We start from the raw sequence: 21,270 nt of genomic DNA on the forward strand, positions 1-21,270 counted from the left end.
AAAAGTTAATTTTGGAGTACAACCAAACGTACTGCCTGAGGCATTTCAATAAACGTGAAGAGGCTGAAGAAAGATCTTGGGTGCCGCGGTCGATTGGGAAGAGAAGTAACCTTTACTGGTCTTAAACTAAGTCAAAATGACCCCGAGACAGAATTCTACTACCCAGCATTTCGTTCCTTTATCGATTTTTCTTTCCAAATAACGTATTCAGTAGAGTGAACTGGGATTTTGGCAAAATATAGGTTGGGAAATGGGATTTGAGTTTAGAAGTGGGATTTATACCCCTCCCCCCTTCCCTTTGAGGAACCTCATTTAGTGGTTAGAAAAATAACACAGGAGACTTCTGAAATATTAGTACCGACAGCTATCATCCGTTTGGGTTCTGTGTTACCAAGAATAAACGCATCCTCGCTCAGGCTCAGACCAAATAATAGTCAACTACTTATCACAAGAGTCTGAGAATAGTTAAACAATAAAAGTAATTTTCCACGTCCACTACTTTCGGCATCAATACAGTGGAACCTCGATTTAACGAACCTTTATACAACGAAGTCCTCGATAAAACAAACATTTTTTTTCGTCCCAGTAATAGCAAAATATTTGGAAAAAAACTCGATATAACGAAACCTCGATATAGCGAACACATTTTGCCAGTCCCTTGGCCCTTCGTTATATCGAGGTTCCACTGTACTCTTTTCTTTAAAAAAATGAAAAAAGTAATGGTTTTTTTTTTCAATAATTGGATTTTAAAACTTCAGTAGTGGATTCAGATCTGCCAAAAGGTGGGTGGAACGGGTGGGGCCTTCTTTAAATGGGAGGTGATAGAAAGGTTTCTTCAATTCTAGTCTGCATTATTTTGAAGCCAAAAAAGGGGGAGAGGGGAGGGGGGCGACCATCAGGTAGGCCTCACCTGGATCCACCAGCGAATTTTTTATTTCAATCCCAAACTAAAAATTCAGTCATCATTAACGATTGGCTCAAATTAGTGTAAATTGATAGTAATTTTCAGAATGTGCTGGAATATCAAGACAGTATCTCCTTTTCTCTTACAATGTATTTACAGACGTTCTGTCGTAAAAGGAATGGTTTTCCAGCCACATATCATAGCTTTTGGGCCCAAAATGCAAATTAGTAATTTTGCAGTCATAACACATTGTGGAGTCAACCGTCCTGGAAACTTTACATGCTTCAAAATCTCATCAAACTTAAACATGCCATAGAAAAAATGTGATATAACTGTTAATGTTTTAACCGAATATCCCGTGCAAAAATAAAACGATAACTGTCGACGTCGAACGAGTTGTTCGTCAGCATTATTTTTTAGGCTATTGGTTGACTGACAACTGGGTTAAGAATGGCCAGGCCAGGCCCCTTTACATTGCAACTGAATTTCTTGTTTAAGTGTCTTGTTCTACTTTCTAAAAATACTAGAAGAGAAAATCTACTAAAACACTTTCTAATATGTTAGCATGAAAATGATTTGCACAATGATTTGAAATTAAACTTAAAGCTCTTTGAGTTCCAAACTCGAAATCTGAATCCTCATTACCATCACCAGCTGTTAGGTTTAAAATTCGCTCTCAGAAGTTGGTGGTACATCAAAAACATCTTATAATTGATTTTACAGTTTTTTCGCCGCTCTTCTTTTACAATGTATTGACATTTTGAAGATGTTCTAAGAAGCAGTTAGTTGTTGCCCTTTCGTGCTCTCCAAGTAATGGTCACTAATTTACAAGACCCTTACAAGCAATTTATAGAAGTGCGCCAAACAAAGCTGGCAAAGTTTGATCAACCGCCACGTGACAGAAACTGCAATGACCACAACAAATATCACGGGAACTGTTCCAAGAATGATCACTTCAACGACATGTGACACTGTCAAACAAACGCGCTCCTGCTCCGAGAGAAGCTCGCCATTCATGCTAAGCGTAACTTCAGCCATGTTGATGACCGCCAAAGCAAGTAGGGCGCTCAACGAGGCTGTTTCCGCATGATTAACACGTGGATCTTTGAATGGCTTTTTCCATATATGGTGCACAAGAAGAGCAGCGCAAGTGACACTCAAGCAAACCATTCGCATGAAAGGAAACACAATGAAAGTGTGCAGACAGATCAGAACCAAACGACGACCAACCAAAACGCTCTCCCAGTACTCGGCTCCAGGACCCTGACCGTCATTACTTTTTTTGAAAGGACCGTAAACAACATCGTCCGTTGGATCCTGTTGGGAAGACTGCTCGGTCCTAGTCGAGCGGTCTGGCTGTAGCAAAGGTGTCAATTCGCCACTAACACTTTGATGGTCTTATTCTCTTGTTTCGTCGACGGCTTTCCTGCAGCTAACCATCCAAAAAATGGCGAACGGCAACGGAAAGATACAAGCACACAAAAACCGCTTTGTACATATGGCTCTTCTGTTAAGCAGATGAGATCCGAAGTACAAAACAGAAACGAAAGGGATGATAAAAACAGCCAGAAAAACTCCGCACAGTTTTTGCCACCATTGCCAGCACTGGACATTCCCATCGTAGAAAAAGCGAGATGATGACTGGATTTCCACGCAGTTCAAGGCCTTGAGGGCTGCGCTTGCTAGTGCTGAATAGCCAAGCAGGAGACACTCTGTGGTGGCACCTAGGTACTGACCAGAGGAAGGCATGGCTGGGGATACTTTCTGCACTTTCCTCACAGCGCCATGCAGAAGAAAAATAACCAGGACGCCTGTTAACACTGCGAAGACCTGAGAGGCCTGCAAGATTATCTTCGAAGCCACTGTTAGTCCGCGAAATGGACAGACCAGGTCGTCGTTTGAACTAACTGCTTTAAAGTCGAACCAGCCAAGTATTGGAGTTAGCAAGTAGTTGTCCGCTAAATGCATCTCAATGTCTTCAGATACGAACACTAAATTGGCGACCTGGTAAAAGTAGAAAATAATCTTGACGTATCCACTGCCATTTGAAAACGAGTCGGCTTCAAGATGGCAACCAGGGGTCGCTCCTCCCCATGGCAAAAGTCGTTTGATCAAACGTACAATTGAATTTTTCCAAAAAAGGAAGAAAGCAAACGCCAAACTGTAGAGCAACGCAAAGGGCCAGAACCAATAGTCCGTGCAGAGATCGTTGGGTCGACATCGCGCAGAAAATAGAGTTTCGGAAAATCCGGGCTTGCATTCTCCGCAGAGAAAACCAGAACGGTTTCTAGAGCAACCGATGGACAAATAATGCTGGTTGTCATATGGACAGCTGATATTTTTGTAAGGACAACAGTAGTCGATTGGACATTTTTGGAAGTTGATAGATCCTTTGTCCGATAACGAAGGATACCCCCAAAATGTTGGCTTTGCGGCAATATTACTTGTACAGTTTCCACCAAATGGGCAAGGTAGACACTTCTTTGCAAGTGGCTCAACGCTGTAAAATCCTGTCGAACATCGTTTACAACTGAAAATAAAGGACTGAGACAAGGCTTTGTACAAACCGTTAGGGCAGGCATCATCTGAAACAAAGTGATGGTGGGAAAAGTTTGACTTGGTCTTTAATGTCCCAATAGGACATTGAATAACCGAGGAATTATCAACATATGCAGTGCTCGATCCTGAGACCACGAAATAGGCATCAATATCCTGAATTCGTTCAACTGTGAGAGTCGTATTTTTTAGTTTTATAGGCCCTGAACTTGCATAGTATATGAATCCTCGAACAGCATCAGAATTTAAGAGGTTGAAGCCAGTCGTGGTCTTCATCCAATTTTGTTTCTGCTCAAATGACGTGTTGACCAGCTCAAGACTGGTAGTACTCTCTGCAATAAAAACACCATACGCGGCAAAATTGTCCACAAATTGGCAGTTCATTAGAATATTGCAACCGTTTTCCAACCTCAACACAGATTTTTGAATGTTGTTAACGTTTCCTCGGAAAACACATTTCAAAAGTCGAACTTGGTTTTTGTAATTCCATCTTGGGATGTTACAGTCGTTTGGATCCTTTTCATCAGGTGGCAAACGAAACAATAAAATCCTGTCGCTTACTGTATTGTTTTCAAACGTGGTGTCTTCCATCGTTATCTGGTTTCCCTGTGCTGTAACATAGACGAAAAACAAGGCCAAACTGTGGAATGCAGAACTTGCAAAGGTGTTCTTTGTAAACGAAACGCGTTTTATCCGTAGTAATGTGTTTGCTTTCGTGCTTATTTCCAGTGAAAAAAGCTCGTTGCTATCAAAGTTCGAGTCATGCAAGAAAAACATTGAATTAGATTTTTCATTCTGGCCCAGTTTAAAATATATTCCTCCTCCTTTGTTGTTCTTGTAACGCAAGCCACTTATGTTTATCCGTGCAAGGTCAAAAGCTTCTACGAGGAAATAAATTGGCTGTCCCTCCAATGTGTTATTATCGGCTCTGGGTTTTCCTTTATTTTCAGAAATGTTCGTGCCAATGAGAGTGAAATTAAGTTGAACGGAGGCGACAAAGACGGTGTTCCAGTCGTATGAGAAACGTTCATCCTGTGAATTTCCAAGAAAGTTGCAATCAACAATCGTTAGTTCTTGGAAGTACCCTTGCGAGTAAAAGGTTGAGCTCCCCATGGCGGCTTTATTGTACATAAACGAAGCGTTTTTTAAAAGGACTTTCAGGTAACTCTGTTGAACGTACAATGTTAGAGTGCCACCCATTGGAACATCTTCATTAAAATCAGGATTGCGTAACACATTTCTCTGAAACAAAACATTTCGAACTAGTATTGAGCCGGTCTTTAATGTAACCGCTATCACGTATATCGCTGATCCTTCGTTTCTGGCGCTGTTTTCGACAAATTGGCAGTCCTCGATCTGTACATAAAATTCGTCGAGAATTACAAGTAGCAAGGCCCCACCTTGCAATGGAGAGCTGTTGTTAATGAAATCAGACTTTGTAATGGAAATGTTTACAAAGCTTACATCCCGGTTCACAGTGATTGCACCTCCAACATTATGAGAAAATGTTCCTTCACTTATATACATGCGTCCCCTTGTTAACTGGGTTGTGTAATAATTGATAACGTAGGGCTGTGTAATCATGCCCTTGCCCTTTCTAATAGTGCTTCGGTCCCTTTTGCGACCTTTCATCGTTTGCCTGTCTGCAGAATTCACAGAAAATGACTGAATATGAAGACATCCTCCGGAGGGCGCCATGTTATTTGTAAAAGAAATGTTGGTTAATGTCATAGACGAGAGAAATTCTGTGTGCTGGTTTGTTAGCAAAACCATGAATACAGCGACATCAATCATTCGAAGGCTTTCCCAAATAGCAGTATTGTTGACGAATGCCGTATCGTGGACTTCTATTTTAGGGCTGTTCCCGACAACACAAACACAAGGGAAGTCGTTGTTACTGAAAACGGACTCTCGTATTGTCAAAGAGAACTGTCCCTGTAAAGCCTCAAAAATGACGACAGCCGTTGCGTTCGGAAAAGACACTGCATGGGTGAAGAGACAATTCCTGACATACAGCGAGCATCTCCGAGCAGTAACAGAGCTATTAAAAAATGTGAGCCCCTGTAACAGTATGAGTAACGTCTCAGATGCATTGCTGCCATCAAAAACGATTGGCCTCGAGGAGGTACATTTAAGGAATACCTCAGCGTTGCCAAATTGCTTCAGCGACAAGCTTCTGTTGATGTAGATTCCACCTGTATGCGGAGTCATAGGCAAACATGGGTATGGGTCACGTGACGTCTCGGTGCCATCGATGTAGATGGTATCATTCCACTGCGCCTGTGCAATCCCAAGAGCAATGGTTTTACAGGCAGTGTGGATCGTTTCACCGCAAGAAGACAAGATGTTTCCATGGTGGCGGGAAACAAAGATGTCTTAACAGAAAACTGGCTCTGTAAAAAACATAAAACGGAACAACAGATGATTTACAATTTATAAAATAAACGTTTTCTAATTAAACGCTTAAGTGCCTACATGATGGACCTCAGTGCATGGATTACCAATTATTTCGGGAAAACCTTATGTTTTTGTTAACCACTGAATTATGTTATCACAGACAAGACTTGGCGGGTCGAGAAGATGTTTGCGTGACTAGCGGCTTTGGGCTCATGACGCAATCCTGAAGCTATAATGACGAGAGCTTAAAATACACCAAGAACTGACTTTAGCATGTTTTCAGTTTTGCAAAATGTAAACATAAATACTGACATCATTAGTTTTTGACTGGACAACGATTACTCTCGATAGAAAAAGGCCGCAATTGGAAAGTTGATAGTGTTTTTTTCCTATAAATTTCCGGATTGGATATGTTTGGTCTCGAATTTGGTCACGTAACGCCACGAACGAATACACATGCTTCATTACTACGTTTTTCAAGGGTCTTCAGGAGCCGGCCTCTTCGAGATGTCTGTTGTAATAATGACCTATAATATTAAATAATAAAAATGATGTGGAGAATAGTAAATACGGTAGGAAGATCTCTGATAACGAGGCCACTTGTCAGCGTGACTAGTTTTTTTTTGCGATGTCGAGTGAAACAGGATTCTGTTGTAAACACAATCGACGACAATCGTTTTGCTGGAGGTTTCTGCCGAGTTATGATTTGATTCTTTACATTCTCGCCTATTCTAACTTTGCTCTCAGCAGTAAAACGTCCATCTTAACCTATTGTGGTACATGTCGTACTGGCTACCTCAGTTTGTTCGACAGTTTATGCTTATTAAAAATGCGAGGAACAAAGCCGGACGTGACACAAACCGACTATACAACATAACCTGGAGGCTTGCTAGTCTCACTATTGTTATATAAATGTATATAAACCATATTAAAATCTTTTAAAACACAAAGCATTATTAAAGGGATGTTACTGGTTTGATGAATAAGTATTAATTAGGTTATGAATAATTGATATCAGGATTTCCGGCCCGGGTCCTTACAGTGTAACCTGTCTGGATTTCGGAGTCACCTACCTTTACACAGACCGCACAGACTCAAAGCTAGAAAAATGGTAACAAAGGAATTCATTGGTAAAGTTCACGACCACTAATGATCATCAGCTGAAAGGAAACGGTCCCAAATTGTTGATCGTCTCGAACTTGTGGGCTGTGGCTTCATGTGGCTTCACAGCGGTTTAGCTTTCTGGTGTTTTTCTATCTTGTTCCCAGAGTCCTCGGGCTCCACGGTTGACCGTGGAGCCCGTGGACTCTGGGCAGACTGGGGCAATTGAAGCAAACCAAAATTCCACTCAAAAACCATTTTACTTTATCACAAAGCTTTGTTCATAAATTTAATCGTTCTTAGCAAACAATATTAGCGTCTTTGCAAATATTCGAATTCGCAAAGGAAAACAAACCGTTTGTCGGTTTGATTCAAGTCCGCGCAATTATTCTTAAAGCCGAATCACGCACCGGAATCCCTTATACTAACACGCACATGGTGCTTATCGATAAACTTTTCAAGGCAGGTTAATATTTCAAACATAAAAGCGATTGTAAGAGATTCCAATTTGCTCGGTGGATGAAAATTTCACATGCGAACATGCTTGATCAAGAAAATGACAAAGGACTGTCACGCAATAGAAACTCGATATGTATGCGGTCACCAGGCTGTGAAAATTGACCTCTCGAGTCTGTCAAAGATTTTAATAACCTTAGACCAAAGATTTTTTTTTTATTAAATGCTCATTTATTCCATGTGAACTAATCCCTTTTGTTTGTATCGTTATTAACAATATAGTTAAGTGACAAACAAAACAGGTATGTGTAAACAAACAAGACGTTAGTTTATTGGGATAACGTAACCTTTACCCCTGCACCTAGTGATTTATAGTGATTTATTTGATCATCGTCCCAAGAGTATAACGAACAGCTTAGGCACAAAGATGAAGAAAAAAATCTCGAACGTTGAAAATGTGGTAAGGACAAGACATATTAAAACGTCAGGAGAGAGAGATATATTGGGGATCAGGGGATACCGAAATCCCTAGTGATATGGGTATCCCGTGAACTTATGGAAAATGTTGAGTTGAAGATGCTGGTAGAAATGGTATGTTTGTACAGGTACAACAGTGGCACATCCCACTATGTTGTCAGGGCTAATTAACGTTCAGATTGATCATTGATTGATTGAATCAGTTACTTATGAGGGGCCTAAAGCGGTAAGATGGCAACTGGGATTTGGGCAAATTTTCACTGGGAAAATGGAATTTGGGACACTGGGATTGGGATTCACGAACAAAAGCAATAGAACTGGGTCTGGGGTTTGGAAAATAGGCTGGGAAATGGGATTTTATAGCCCCCTTCAGGACCCTCCTTATTGTTTTTTTTTTAAAAAGCTTGAACTAATTTACGGCCAATATACACTTTACTGGAGTGAGGCCGCATCTAACTTAATACCGGACAAATTAACATTCATGCAAATGTCACAAAGGACTAGAAAAGAAAGTATCTCATTCAATCTTACCCTACAACCTAGATAACCAAGCCACAAAGAATCTACTACTCTTCCCAGCAGACCGCGACTCCCAACATTTTCTCACTCTCTTCACGGTGATTGAACATACCGTACATCACGTGCTATGTTTGACTGCACCACATGATCAACTTTTTTTGCATCACGTGAGTTGGTTCACGTGGTAAAAAACACTAGCATTTGAGAGCTGAACTGAAGGAAAGTTCAATTGAAACCGTTTTTAGAAAGTTCGAACAGTCACATCTCTTTGATACAGCAGTTTTGTCAGATTTTGCGAACTAGATACTATTCGACGAGAAAAACTACGCAATTCTGTGTGATGTTGGGAGAAAGACGTGACCGTTTTTCGTTGGTTTTCAGTCTAAGCCAAGGTAGTCTACTGAATCCCATGATATAAGAAAAGTTAATTTTGGAGTACAACCAAACGTACTGCCTGAGGCATTTCAATAAACGTGAAGAGGCTGAAGAAAGATCTTGGGTGCCGCGGTCGATTGGGAAGAGAAGTAACCTTCACTGGTTTTAAACTACTTCAAAATGACCCCGAGACAGAATTCTACTACCCAGCATTTCGTTCCTTTATCGATTTATTTTTAGAGTAATCGTTTCTTTCCAAATAACGTATTCAGTATATAGTGCAAGCGAATCTGCATAAGGCAATCATCAACCAATAATATGGGAATGGGACTTTTTTTTCTTTTTTTTAACCTTTACTGGTCTTAAACTAAGTCAAAATGACCCCGAGACAGAATTCTACTACCCAGCATTTCGTTCCTTTATCGATTTTTCTTTCCAAATAACGTATTCAGTATATAGTGCAAGCGAATCTGCATAAGGCAATCACCAACCAATAAATGGGAATGGGACTGGGATTTGGGCAAAATATAGGTTGAGAAATGGGATTTGAGTTTAGAAGTGGGATTTATACCCCTCCCCCCTTTCCTTTCAGGGACCTTATTTAGTGGTTAGAAAAATAATACAGGAGACTTCTGAAATATTAGTACCGACAGCTATCATCTCTTTGGGTTCTGTGTTACCCAGAATAAACGCATCCTTGCTCAGGCTCAGACCAAATAATAGTCAACTACTTATCACAAGAGTCTGAGAATAGTTAAACAATAAAAGTAATTTTCCTCGTCCACTACTTTCGGCATCAATACAGTGGAACCTCGATTTAACGAACTTTTATACAACGAAGTCCTCGATAAAACAAACATTTTTTTTCGTCCCAGTAATAGCAAAATATATGGAAAAAAAACCTCGATATAACGAAACCTCGATATAGCGAACACATTTAGCCAGCCCCTTGGCCCTTCGTTATATCGAGGTCCCACTGTACTCTTTTCTTTAAAAAAAATGAAAAAAAATAATGATTAAATTTTTAAAATAATTGGATTTTAAAACTTCAGTAGTGGATTCAGATCTGCCAAAAGGTGGGTGGAACGGGTGGGGCCTTCTTTAAATGGGAGGTGATAGAAAGGTTTCTTCAATTCTCTGTCTGCATTATTTTGAAGCCAAAAAAGGGGGAGAGGGGAGGGGGCGACGATCAGGTAGGCCTCACCTGGATCCACCAGCGAATTTTTTATTTCCATCCCAAACTAAAAATACAGTCATCATTAACGATTGGCTCAAATTAGTGTAAACTGATAGTAATTTTTTAGAATTTGCTGGAATATTAAGACAGTATCTCCTTTTCTCTTACAATGTATTGACAGACGTTCTGCCGTAAAAGGAATGGTTTTCCACCCACATATCACAGCTTTTAGGCCCAAAATGCAAATTAGTACTTTTGCAGTCATGGCACACTGTGGAGTCAACCGTCCTGGAAACTATACATGCCTCAAATTCTCATCAAACCTAAACATGCCATGGCAAAATGTAATAAAACTGTTAATGTCTTAACCGAATATTTCGAGTACAAATGAAACAGTAACTGTCGAAAGAAATACGTAAGTTGTTTGTCAGCATTTTAGGCTGTTGGTTGACTGGGTTGGAGAATGGCCGGCCAGGATCCTTTTATACTGAAACGTCTTGTTTAAGTGCCCTGTTCTAATCCACTTTAAAACTCTTACTTAAAATGCTACAAGAGTTACTCTTCTAAAACGCTTTTAAATATGTTAGCGTGAAAATGATTTGTACACTGATTTGAAATCAAAATTTGAGCTCTGAGTCCCAAACTCGAAAGCTGAATCCTCATTAACAGTCATGTCAGTAGCTGTTAGGTTTAAAATTCGCTTTCATAAATTTAGTGGCACATCAAAAACATCTTCTTATTGATTTTACAGGTTTTTCGCCGCTATTCTTTTACAACGTATTGTTATTTTGAAGAAGTTCTAAGGAGCAGTTAATAGTTGCCCTTTTATGCTCTCGAAGTAATGGTCACTAATTTACAAGACCCTTTTAGAAGGGAAGCAATTTATAAAAGTGCGCCAAACAAAGCTGGCAAGGTTTGATCAACCGCCACGTGACAGAAACCGCAATGACCACAACAAATATCACGGGAACTGTTCCAAGAATGATCACTTCAACGACATGTAACACTATCAAACAAACTCTTTCCTGCTCCGAGAGAAGCTCACCATTCATGCTAAGCGTAACTTCAGACATGTTGATGACCGCCAAAGCAAGTAGGGCGCTCAACGAGGCTGTTTCTGCATGATTAACACGTGGATCTTTGAATGGCTTTTTCCATATATGGTACACTAGAATAGCAGCGCACGTGACACTCAAGCAAACCATTCGAATGAAAGGAAACACAATGAAAGTGTGGAGGCAGATCAGAACCAAACGACGACCAATCAAAACGCTCTCCCAGTACACGGCTCCAGGATCCTGACCGTCACTACATTTCTTGAAAGGACCGTAAACAACATCGTCTGTTGGATCCTCAGGCTGGCGGGAAGACTGCTCGGCCCTGGTCGAGTGGTCTGGAGGTAGCAAAGGTGTCAGATCGCCACCAACACGTTGATCGTTTTGATCCCCTGTTTCGTCGACGGCTTTTCTGCAAGTAACCATCCAAAAAATGGCGAACGGCAATGCAAAGATACAAGCACACAAAAAACGCTTTGTAGATATGGCTCTTTGGTTAAGAAGATGAGATCCAAAGTACAAAACAAAAACGAAAGGGATGATAAAAACAGCCAGAAAAACTCCGCACAGTTTTTGCCACCATTGCCAGCACTGGATATTTCCATCGTAGAAAAAGCGAGATGATGACTGGATTTCCACGCAGTTCAACGCCTTGAGGGCTGCGCTTGCTAGTGCTGAATAGCCAAGCAGGAGACACTCTGTTGCGGCACCTAGGTACTGACCAGAGGAAGGCATGGCTGGGGATACTTTCTGCACTTTCCTCACAGCTCCATGCAGAAGAAAAATTACCAGGACACCTGATAACACTGCGAAGACCTGAGAGGCCTGCAAGAATATCTTCGAAGGCACTGTTAGTCCGCGAAATGGGCAGACCAGGCCGTCCTTTGAACTAACTGCTTTAAAGTCGAACCAGCCAAGTATTGGAGAGAGCAAGTAGTTGTCCGCTAAGTGCATCTCAATGTCTTCGGACACGAACACTAAATTGGCGATCTGGTAAAAGTAGAAAACTATCTTCACGTATCCACTGCCATTTGCAGACGAGTCGGCTTCAAGATGGCCGCCAGGTGTCGTTCCTCCCCATGGCAAAAGTCGTTTGGTCAAACGTACAATTGGATTTTTCCAAAGAAGGAAGAAAGCAAACGCCAAACTGTAGAGCAACGCAATGGGCCAGTACCAGTAATCCGTGCAGAGATCGTTGGGTCGACATCGCGCAGAGAATAGAGTTTCTGTAAAACCGGGCTTACATTCTCCGCAGAGAAACCCAGAACGGTTTCCAGAGCAACCGATGGACAAATAATGTTGGTTGTCATACGGACAGCTGACATTTTTGTAAGGACAACAGTAGTCGATTGGACATTGTTGGAAGTGGATAGATGCGTGGTCCGGTAACGAAGGATACCCCCAAAATGTTGGTTTTGCAGCAATGCCACTTGTACAGTTTCCACCAAATGGGCAAGGTCGGCACTTTTTTGAAAATGGCTCTACGCTGTAGAAACCTGTGGAACATTGTTTACAACTGAATATAAAGGACTGTAAGAAGGTTTTGTATAAACCGTTCGGGCAAGCATCATTTGAGACGAAGCTAAAGTGGGAGAACATTGTCTGGGTCCTTAACGTGCCAATAGGACATTGAATGATCGATGAATTATCGATATGTATTTTGCTTGCACCTGTGACCGTGAAATAGGCATCAATATCCCGACGTGACTCTACTGAGAGAGACGTGTTTTTTAAAATTATAGGTCCTGAACTTGCATAATATATAAATCCTCGAAAGCCAGCAGAAATCATAAATTTAGGGTAAAGGTGCGTCATGGCCTTCACACAATTTTGTGTTTGCTCGAAAGATGTGTTGACCAGAGCAAGACTGGTAGAGCTCTCCGAGATAAAAACATCATACGCGGCAAAATTGTCAGTAAATTGGCAGTTGCTTAGAGTATTGCAACCGTTTTCTAATCGCATCACTGAAGTGTCTGGATTGTTTTCGAGGAACACAACTGTCGAAAATCGTACTTGGTTTTTGTAATTCCACCTTGGAATTTTGCATGCACGCGGATCCTTTTCATCAGGTGGGAACCGAAACATTACAATCGTACCTTGTACTGTATTGTTTTCAAACAAGCTGTCTTGAAGCGTTACCTGGTTGTCCTGTGCTGTAGCATAGACGAAAAACAAGGCCACACTGTGGAATGCAGAATTAACAAAGGCGTTTGCTGTAAACAAAACGCGTTTTATCCGCAGTAATGTGTTTGCTTTCGTACTTATTTCCAGTGAAAAAAGCTCATTGCTATCAAAGTTCGAGTCATGCAAGAGAAACGTTGAATTAGACTTTTCATTCTGGCCCAGTTTAAAATACATTCCTCCTCCTTTGTTGTTCTTGTAATGCAAGCCACTTATGTTCATCAGTGTAAGGTCAAAAGCTTCCACGAGGAAATGAATTGGTTGTCCCTCCAATGTGTTATTATCGGCTCTGGGTTTTGCTTTATTATCAGAAATGATGGTGTCGATGAGAGTGAACTTGAATTGAAAGGAGACAATATACACGTTTCTCCAGTTGTATGAAAAACGTTCATCCTGTGAATTTCCACGGAAATGGCAACTAATAATTGTAATTTCTTGTAAAACCCCTTCTGAGTGCAAAGTTGAGGTCCCCCTGGCAGCCATATTAAACAAAAACGAAACGTGTTCTAAATGGACTTTAAGGAAACCCTGTTGTGCGTACATTGTTAGAGTGCCACCCTTGGGAAAATCTTCTACAAAACCAGGATCATGTAAAATATTCCTCAGGAACAAAACATTCCGTACTAGTATTGAACCTGTCTTTAATACAATCGCTATGACGTAAATCGCTGAACCCTCATTTTTAGCGCTGTTTTCGATAAATTTGCTGTCCTCGATCTGTAGAAAAAATTGACCGCTGCTCTCAACTAGCATGGCCCCACCTTGCAGTGGAGAACTGTTATTGATAAAATCAGACTTTGCCATCGAAATGTTTACGTTGCCAACATCCCGGACAGTAATTCCGCCTCCAAAGTTATGATAAAATTTCCCTTCACTTACATTCACGGAAATGTACCTCCTTGTCGATTCCCTTGTGACAAAATATGTGGAGTAAGATTGTGGAACAAGGGTCAAGTCCTTAGTAACTCTTTTGAAACGTTTTATCATTTTGCTGTTTGCAGAATAAACTGAAATTGTCTGAATGTGAAGACATCCTCCGGAGGGCGCCATGTTATTTGTGAAAGAAATGTTGGTTAATGTCATAGACGAGAGATATTCTGTGTGCTGGTTTGTTAACAAAACCATAAATACAGCGACATCAATCATTCGAAGGCTTTCCCAAATAGCAGTGTTGTTGACGAATGCCGTATCTTGGACTTCTATTTTAGTGCTGTTCCCGACAACACGAACACAAGGGAAGTCGTTGTTACTGAAAACGGACTCCCGTATTGTCAAAGAGAACTGACCCTGAAAAGACTCAAAATCAACGACAGCCGTTGCGTTCGGAAAAGACACTGCATGGGTGAAGAGACAATTCCTGACATACAGCGAGCATCTCCGAGCAGAAATGGAGCTATTAAAAAATGTGAGCCCCTGTAACTCTATGACTACCGTTTCGGATGCGTTGCTGCCATCAAACACGATTGGCCTCGAGGAGGAACATTTAAGAAATACCTCAGCGTTGCCAAATCGCTTCAACGACAAGTTTCTGTTGATGTAGATTCCACCTGTATGCGGAGTCATAGGCAAACATGGGTATGGATCACGTGACGTCTCAGTGCCATCGATATAGATAGTGTCGTTCCACTGCGCCTGCTCAATGCCAAGAGCAATGGTTTTACAGGCAGTGTGGATCGTTTCACCGCAAGAAGACAAGATGTTTCCATGGTGGCGGGAGACAAAGATGTCTTTACAGAAAACTGGCTCTGTGAAGAAATATGAAACACACAACTAAATGATTTTCTGGAGACCTACTTTTAAAAAAAGTAAAAGCTTTCTAATTTATCGCTTTAAAAGTGCCTACATGATGGACCTCACTACATGGATTACCAATTATTTCGGGAAAACAGCTATTTACCCATAAGTTTTTGTTAACCACTGAATTATGTTAACACAGACAAGACTTGGGGTCGTGAAGGTGTTTGCGTGACTATTGGAGTTAGCAAGTAGTTGTCCGCTAAATGCATCTCAATGTCTTCAGATACGAACACTAAATTGGCGACCTGGTAAAAGTAGAAAATAATCTTGACGTATCCACTGCCATTTGAAAACGAGTCGGCTTCAAGATGGCAACCAGGGGTCGCTCCTCCCCATGGCAAAAGTCGTTTGATCAAACGTACAATTGGATTTTTCCAAAGAAGGAAGAAAGCAAACGCCAAACTGTAGAGCAACGCAAAGGGCCAGAACCAATAGTCCGTGCAGAGATCGTTGGGTCGACATCGCGCAGAAAATAGAGTTTCGGAAAATCCGGGCTTGCATTCTCCGCAGAGAAAACCAGAACGGTTTCTAGAGCAACCGATGGACAAATAATGCTGGTTGTCATATGGACAGCTGATATTTTTGTAAGGACAACAGTAGTCGATTGGACATTTTTGGAAGTTGATAGATCCTTGGTCCGATAACGAAGGATACCCCCAAAATGTTGGCTTTGCGGCAATATTACTTGTACAGTTTCCACCAAATGTGCAAGGTAGACACTTCTTTGCAAGTGGCTCAACGCTGTAAAATCCTGTCGAACATCGTTTACAACTGAAAATAAAGGACTGAGACAAGGCTTTGTACAAACCGTTAGAGCAGGCATCATCTGAAACAAAGTGATGGTGGGAGAAGTGGATTACCAATCTTTCGGGAAAACAGCTATTTACCCATAAGTTTTTGTTAACCACTGAATTATGTTAACACAGACAAGACTTGGGGTCGTGAAGATGTTTGCGTGACTAGCGGCTTTGAGCTCGTAACGCAATCTCTTCTTCAAGTGTCTGAAGCTACATCCAGAGCTTACTACACTGAGGACAGACGTGGTACAGCTTTGCAAAATGTGACATAAATACTGACAGCATTACTTTTTGACTGGAACCCGATTACTCTCGATAAAGAAAGGCCGCAAGTGGAAAGATGAAAGTATTTTTCTGCAAATTTCCGCTATTTGGTCACGCAACGCCACAAACGAATACACATTCTACGTAATAAGCTGTGATACGTTTTTCAAGAGCCCGTCTTTGTCGCAATTATGACCTCTAAATGATAATGATATGGTAAATGAAAAACACGAGAGGAAAATCATTGATAGTGGAATAACCCGAGATCAGTTTTCCATGATGTCGAGTGAAACAGGATTCTGTTGTAAACACAATCGACCACAATCGTTTTGCTGGAAGTTTCTGTCGAGTTATAATTTGATTATTTACATTCTCGCCCATTCTAACTTTGCTCTCAACAGTAAACCACCAATCTAAACATATTGTGGTGCATATTCAACCGGCTGCCACAGTTTGTTCGACAGTTTATGCTTAATAAAAATGCGAGGAACAAAGCCGGAAGTGACATAAGCCGACTGTATCGACTGTACATCATAAACTGGAGGCTTGCTAGTCTCGCTATACACCAGATTAAAATATTTTGAAATACACAGCATTATTAAAGGGACGTTACCAGTTCGATAAATACGTATTAGTTAGCTTATTACAGATTAGAGATCTAGAGTTGCTGCTTTAAGCCATCTGGATTTCTCAGATTTCTGAGTCACTTACCTCTATACAGACCGCACAGACTCAAAGTTAGTAAAATAGTAACAAAGGAATCCATTCGAAAAGCTCACGACCATTAATTGGTATCAAAAATGCCCAGTTGGAAGAATGCAGTTCCAATTCAATGATTGTTACGGACCTATGGATCCACAGGAGTTTCACTCTCTGATGATGATGTTTTCTTGGACTTTGGTCGCCCGGATTCACAGGGTCTGGGACGAGGTCAACAATCGATAGTACACTTACAGGCTCCGTATGATAACAAAGTAGCTGGTCCCTCAATGTGAATTGTGTCATCCGTGATATGAAGAATAATAAATGATAATGATTTGCTAAGAGCCTCTTTTAACTCTTTTCTGAAGGCTAGAAAGGCATTTTATTTAAATATCTAAAGATATGTAAAGGTAAGTAATATAATCAACTAATTGACAATTGTTGCGACTGTCGATTCATTTCTTACTGTTAAACTTCATGAATGAAGTATCCTAATTTTTTACATAGAAAGGCATCTATATTATTAAAAAATATATAATTTTGTGATTGGCATCTAAAGAACTAAAATCAGAATAGTTTCTAACAATAAAGTCTATTAGAGATTTTCTAATTGTATTATATCTACAACATTTAAGTACAAAATGTTCTTCGTTTTCAACTTCATTTGAGCTGCAGTTTTGACAGATTCTCAGATGCTCAGGAAGTTTAGGATAAGAATGTCTTTCAGTTTCAATTCGTAAGGTATGGTTGCTTACCTTAAGTTTTGCTACTGCCCGACGATGTTTAAGATTTGTAATAAGTTCTAGTGAGTTTGAGGGAGTAACATCTGTTTTGAAATTTGCAAATTTGATCTTTTCTAGGTCTGAGACGGGGTAGGGGTTTCTTTGGCCTAGCGGAGCACGCCCACCCAAACGTTTCAAAGTGTACCCCCCGGATAATTAACCCCAGATGCTTTGACACTCGTCATTTTCTTATGGCCGCTTGGTGGGTGGTGTTAACACCAAGTATGCCTTTTGTTGGTGGTGGATCTATCAGTCGAAGTGCTGAAGCCACCTCATAGCTTGCTCTTTCTTCCTCTCACTTTGCCGCGTTAGCCTTTAGATTACAGGATTGGAACCTTGATGTCACATTTATTTTGTGATCTTACTCACTGTGTTGAGTTCTCCTTTTCCATAGGCTGTTTATTATGCCTTAAATAATTAGGTCCTTAACAAAGGCTCTATTTGAGTACTCCTTTTTCCCTTTTTTGTCTCTTAGTCTTTGCTTTCTTTTTGCGTCCATTCAATCCGTCCTGGTGATTTAGTTGAGGCTAAGCAGTTCCATATATCTAATGATTGCCTTTTCTTGTTCTTGTTCATCTCAAGTCCAATAACCTTCTTTGCCGCTTGTAGATAATTAATGCACTCTTTATGTTTCTCCGAGTAGCTTCAGATATATCTCATTCTTCGCCTTCCTAACCAGCCGGTATACTGGAACGTTTTAAAAGCTCGATGTTAAAGTCAGTTAATATGAATTTCGAAAACTTTTCGCCGTTGTTGTGTAGCAGGTGTTGCTTGTAGTTTTGACTTGAGTTAACTTTCACCAGACAGATGTTGCTGATGACTTCTGGTCCAGAATAGACCTTAACATTCACAGGAATCTGCGCCATTTCTTGACGATGATGTGTTCTACCTGCAGTGGCCATCAAATGATTTCCATGCTAGTTTGTGTTTGTCTCTCTGAGGGAAGATCGTGCCAACCTTGACACAACGGTTTTAGAGACAGGCGTCTAGCAGCCTCTTACCATTATCATTGATGGTACCACGGCCATCCTTGGCATTTAAATCTTCCATGATCAGGGAGAACGTCGTGTGGTGGAACCTTGAAGACTACTAGTTGGATCTGCTTCTACCAGTCATCCTTGTCTTCATCCTCTGAGCCACTTGTAGGTCCGGGACATGCGCGCGTGTGTGTGTAGGGAGGGATGAAACACTTCAAAATGAATAATAGTTTGCTTATGATTTCTCACACATAAGGAGATTACACTTAAGAAGATTATATGGTTATACGCGCTAGAATAAACATCATCCGCTACTGAAAAGAGAACGGTTGACCCATCCTTGTCACCTTGCACGATGAAGCTTTCTATCTACACTGGCCAACAGCAAGTCTGACGAGGTTCGCTGTGTTGGACATTGCGAACATTATGTGCGAGACATTTCACGTCGTTGTAGTGTTGGACCGTAGCAAACTCCTAGTAGAGCTTTTGACTGCCCGGGTGTACTTTATATGTTTACAGGGTTAAGCTAAGATATTGTTTAATAAGAACTTCATATATATGGTTTGATTATTGGCCTTTTTCATATGACTTCATATTTGTCAGAGTTATGTTTGTTTTGATAAACTTTTATCAGCGAGGACACTTTGTGATGCCTGTCACAAAAAAGTGCATCTCATTAACCTTCAATCCTGGACATATACAAGCAACTACTACTGCGTTGGACGCTCCACCTAGTATGACCCCAATGGGCCGCCACCCTACCACCCTCATCAATCGTTAGGGAGGTGTAGGTGGTCGAGGAACTACATTTAATGTAGCGAAGTATATGCAATTTCTTTAATTGCAATTTCACGTTCACGGCGAGGATCATTTCTTTACTTTACTCTACTGAACTACAGATAGTTGACAATTATTCACCGAAGTGGAGGCCAAGAGTGGTGGATATTTTTACCAAGCCGCGAAGCGGCGAGGGAAAGATCCACCACTTGTTGCTGACGAAAGTGAAACATCAGACTGGTTTAAGATCAAGGCCGGAGTAAAGCAGGGGCCGTGCGTGATGTCAGGATTCTTATTCTTACTGGCCTTGGATTGGATCATGAGGGAGGCAATAGCAGACAGAAGAAGAGGGATGCGGTGGAATTTCGCAACAGTGCTGGAGGACCTTGATTTGACATCGCACTACTATCATAAAAGTTTATCGCCTTGCACGTAAAGACTAGCAGATTGGCACAGGAGTCAGCCAGAGTAGGCCTCAAGCTTTATGCGAGAAAGTGCAAGACACTGATGAACCGAGTTCGTCAGCAGTAGGGAGAGCATTGTGGAATATGGTGAAGAACTGGAAGACGTCGAGGAGTTTGCATACCTAGGAGACAAAGAAGGCGGAGGCAGTAAAGATATTATGAACCGACATCAGCAGACATGTGGTGCATTCCAGAGACTATGGAAGGTGTGGGTAGCCAGAGGAATAGGAAGGAGAACCATGATATGCCTATTCAAGGCTTTTGTTCGACTGGTCCTGCTTTATCAGTTGTGAAACATGGAAGATCACAAAAATCGATGAACGAAAAGTGTACAGTTTCCAATGATCGTGCCTGAGACGGATACTGAGGATTAGATGGCAAGAAAGAATGACAAACAAAAGAGCATTTTAGATGGCAGGGATCAACGAAGAAGGTGGAACTGGCTGGGACACGGTCTCAACAGGAGAGTGGGTTTGGACGACTGTTTTACAGCATCGGGATGGACGCCAGAAGGTCGAAGGGCGAGAGAAAGACCAAAGACTACTTGGAGAAGGACCTGTTGAGAAAGAGAGAAACAAGGCGGGGTGGGCAAGCTGTGAAGTAGCCAATGCGGTGGCACGGAACAGAGAGTGTTGGTCAGAGAAACTGGCGGATTTTTGCGCCTACTGGCGTGTTGAGATGTGATAATGATGATCTTACTGACACGGAGGTGGATAATTGTTTTGGTATATACCACACCAATGAAATATCCCCCCAAAATTATAGTCTTACTTTAGGAAGAAAGATTTAAAAATCCTTTTCAATGGGGAATATATTGCGCGCGCCATCGAGAAAAGCGCGGGAAAAGTCACATAAAAACACCCAGCAATCGCCAAAAGAAGTTTCAACATGTTTCGGCTGTTGAGTGGTTTTCTGTGGATTTAACAACAAAAGTTTTGGCTTGTTCGTTTGTTTTTGACTTAAAAACGTGGAGAGTTTCATATTCGTAACAATTCACAAGTTCTACCGTTGCATTGCCTGGGAAAATTGCCTTAAAGTTAGAAACTGAGTCTTTTAACAAGATTTCGCGAACAATCACTTGTAGCGATTTTATGCGTGATACATTTAGAAAAGCTTCTTATGAACCCTTTCTTATATATGTCCTACAACGTATAGAAGTCCAGCGACCTCGTTTGTGCAAAAAATATGCTTTTGACAAATAGGCCAAGCAGGAAGCCATTTTGTTTTGCTCGGAAGTAAATAACAAAGAATATCCAAAGTTTGAGTATCCAATCAGAGTGCGCGAAAAGCATTAGTTCACTGGTTTGGTAACCTTATATACTAATTGTTGTTTATGTTGTGGCATATGTTTGATATTCGGTTGAGGGAATAGCGAATTTGTTTAAGACTGTTTTTGATAGACGACCCTTTCAGTTATCATTGGGGAGCTTTGTGTACATCAGTACATGTATTTACACTTAACATTGCTAAGTTCTCCCAGAAAATGATTTCCTTCCACTCCGCCTTAATTAA

The 21,270-nt window shown here is 41.0% G+C and overlaps 1 protein-coding gene and 1 pseudogene across 2 annotated transcripts; both read right to left on the minus strand.

Moving 5' to 3' along the window:
• Nucleotides 1-1,100: 1,100 nt before the first annotated feature.
• Nucleotides 1,101-6,985, minus strand: LOC144652979 (uncharacterized; annotated as a pseudogene). Its single transcript, XR_013570643.1, has 2 exons — nucleotides 6,931-6,985; nucleotides 1,101-5,853 (listed from the first exon to the last, which is right to left on the minus strand). The product of XR_013570643.1 is annotated as an uncharacterized LOC144652979 (transcript).
• A 3,536-nt stretch (nucleotides 6,986-10,521) lies between these two features.
• Nucleotides 10,522-16,940, minus strand: LOC144652980 (uncharacterized). The gene is made up of 2 exons (XM_078512876.1): nucleotides 16,768-16,940; nucleotides 10,522-14,943 (listed from the first exon to the last, which is right to left on the minus strand). The coding sequence occupies exons 1-2, from the start codon at nucleotides 16,820-16,822 to the stop codon at nucleotides 10,829-10,831; spliced, it is 4,170 nt and encodes a 1,389-aa protein (XP_078369002.1). The 5' UTR covers nucleotides 16,823-16,940; the 3' UTR covers nucleotides 10,522-10,828.
• Between the last annotated feature and the right edge of the window lie 4,330 nt (nucleotides 16,941-21,270).

Source organism: Oculina patagonica, chromosome 5, assembly GCF_052425735.1.
Source record: "Oculina patagonica isolate OP01 chromosome 5, crgOcupat, whole genome shotgun sequence".
Taxonomy (NCBI): Eukaryota; Metazoa; Cnidaria; class Anthozoa; order Scleractinia; family Oculinidae; genus Oculina; species Oculina patagonica.

What these genes read in the sequence shown, in the direction of transcription:
- LOC144652980 (XM_078512876.1), bottom strand. Translation starts at nt 16,822, where the DNA reads ATGGATTCCTTTGTTACTATTTTACTAACTTTGAGTCTGTGCGGTCTG. An exon ending in TCTGTGCGGTCTGTATAGAG is followed by an intron (nt 14,944 to 16,767) that starts GTAAGTGACTCA and finishes ATTTCTTCACAG; the next exon opens with AGCCAGTTTTCTGTAAAGAC.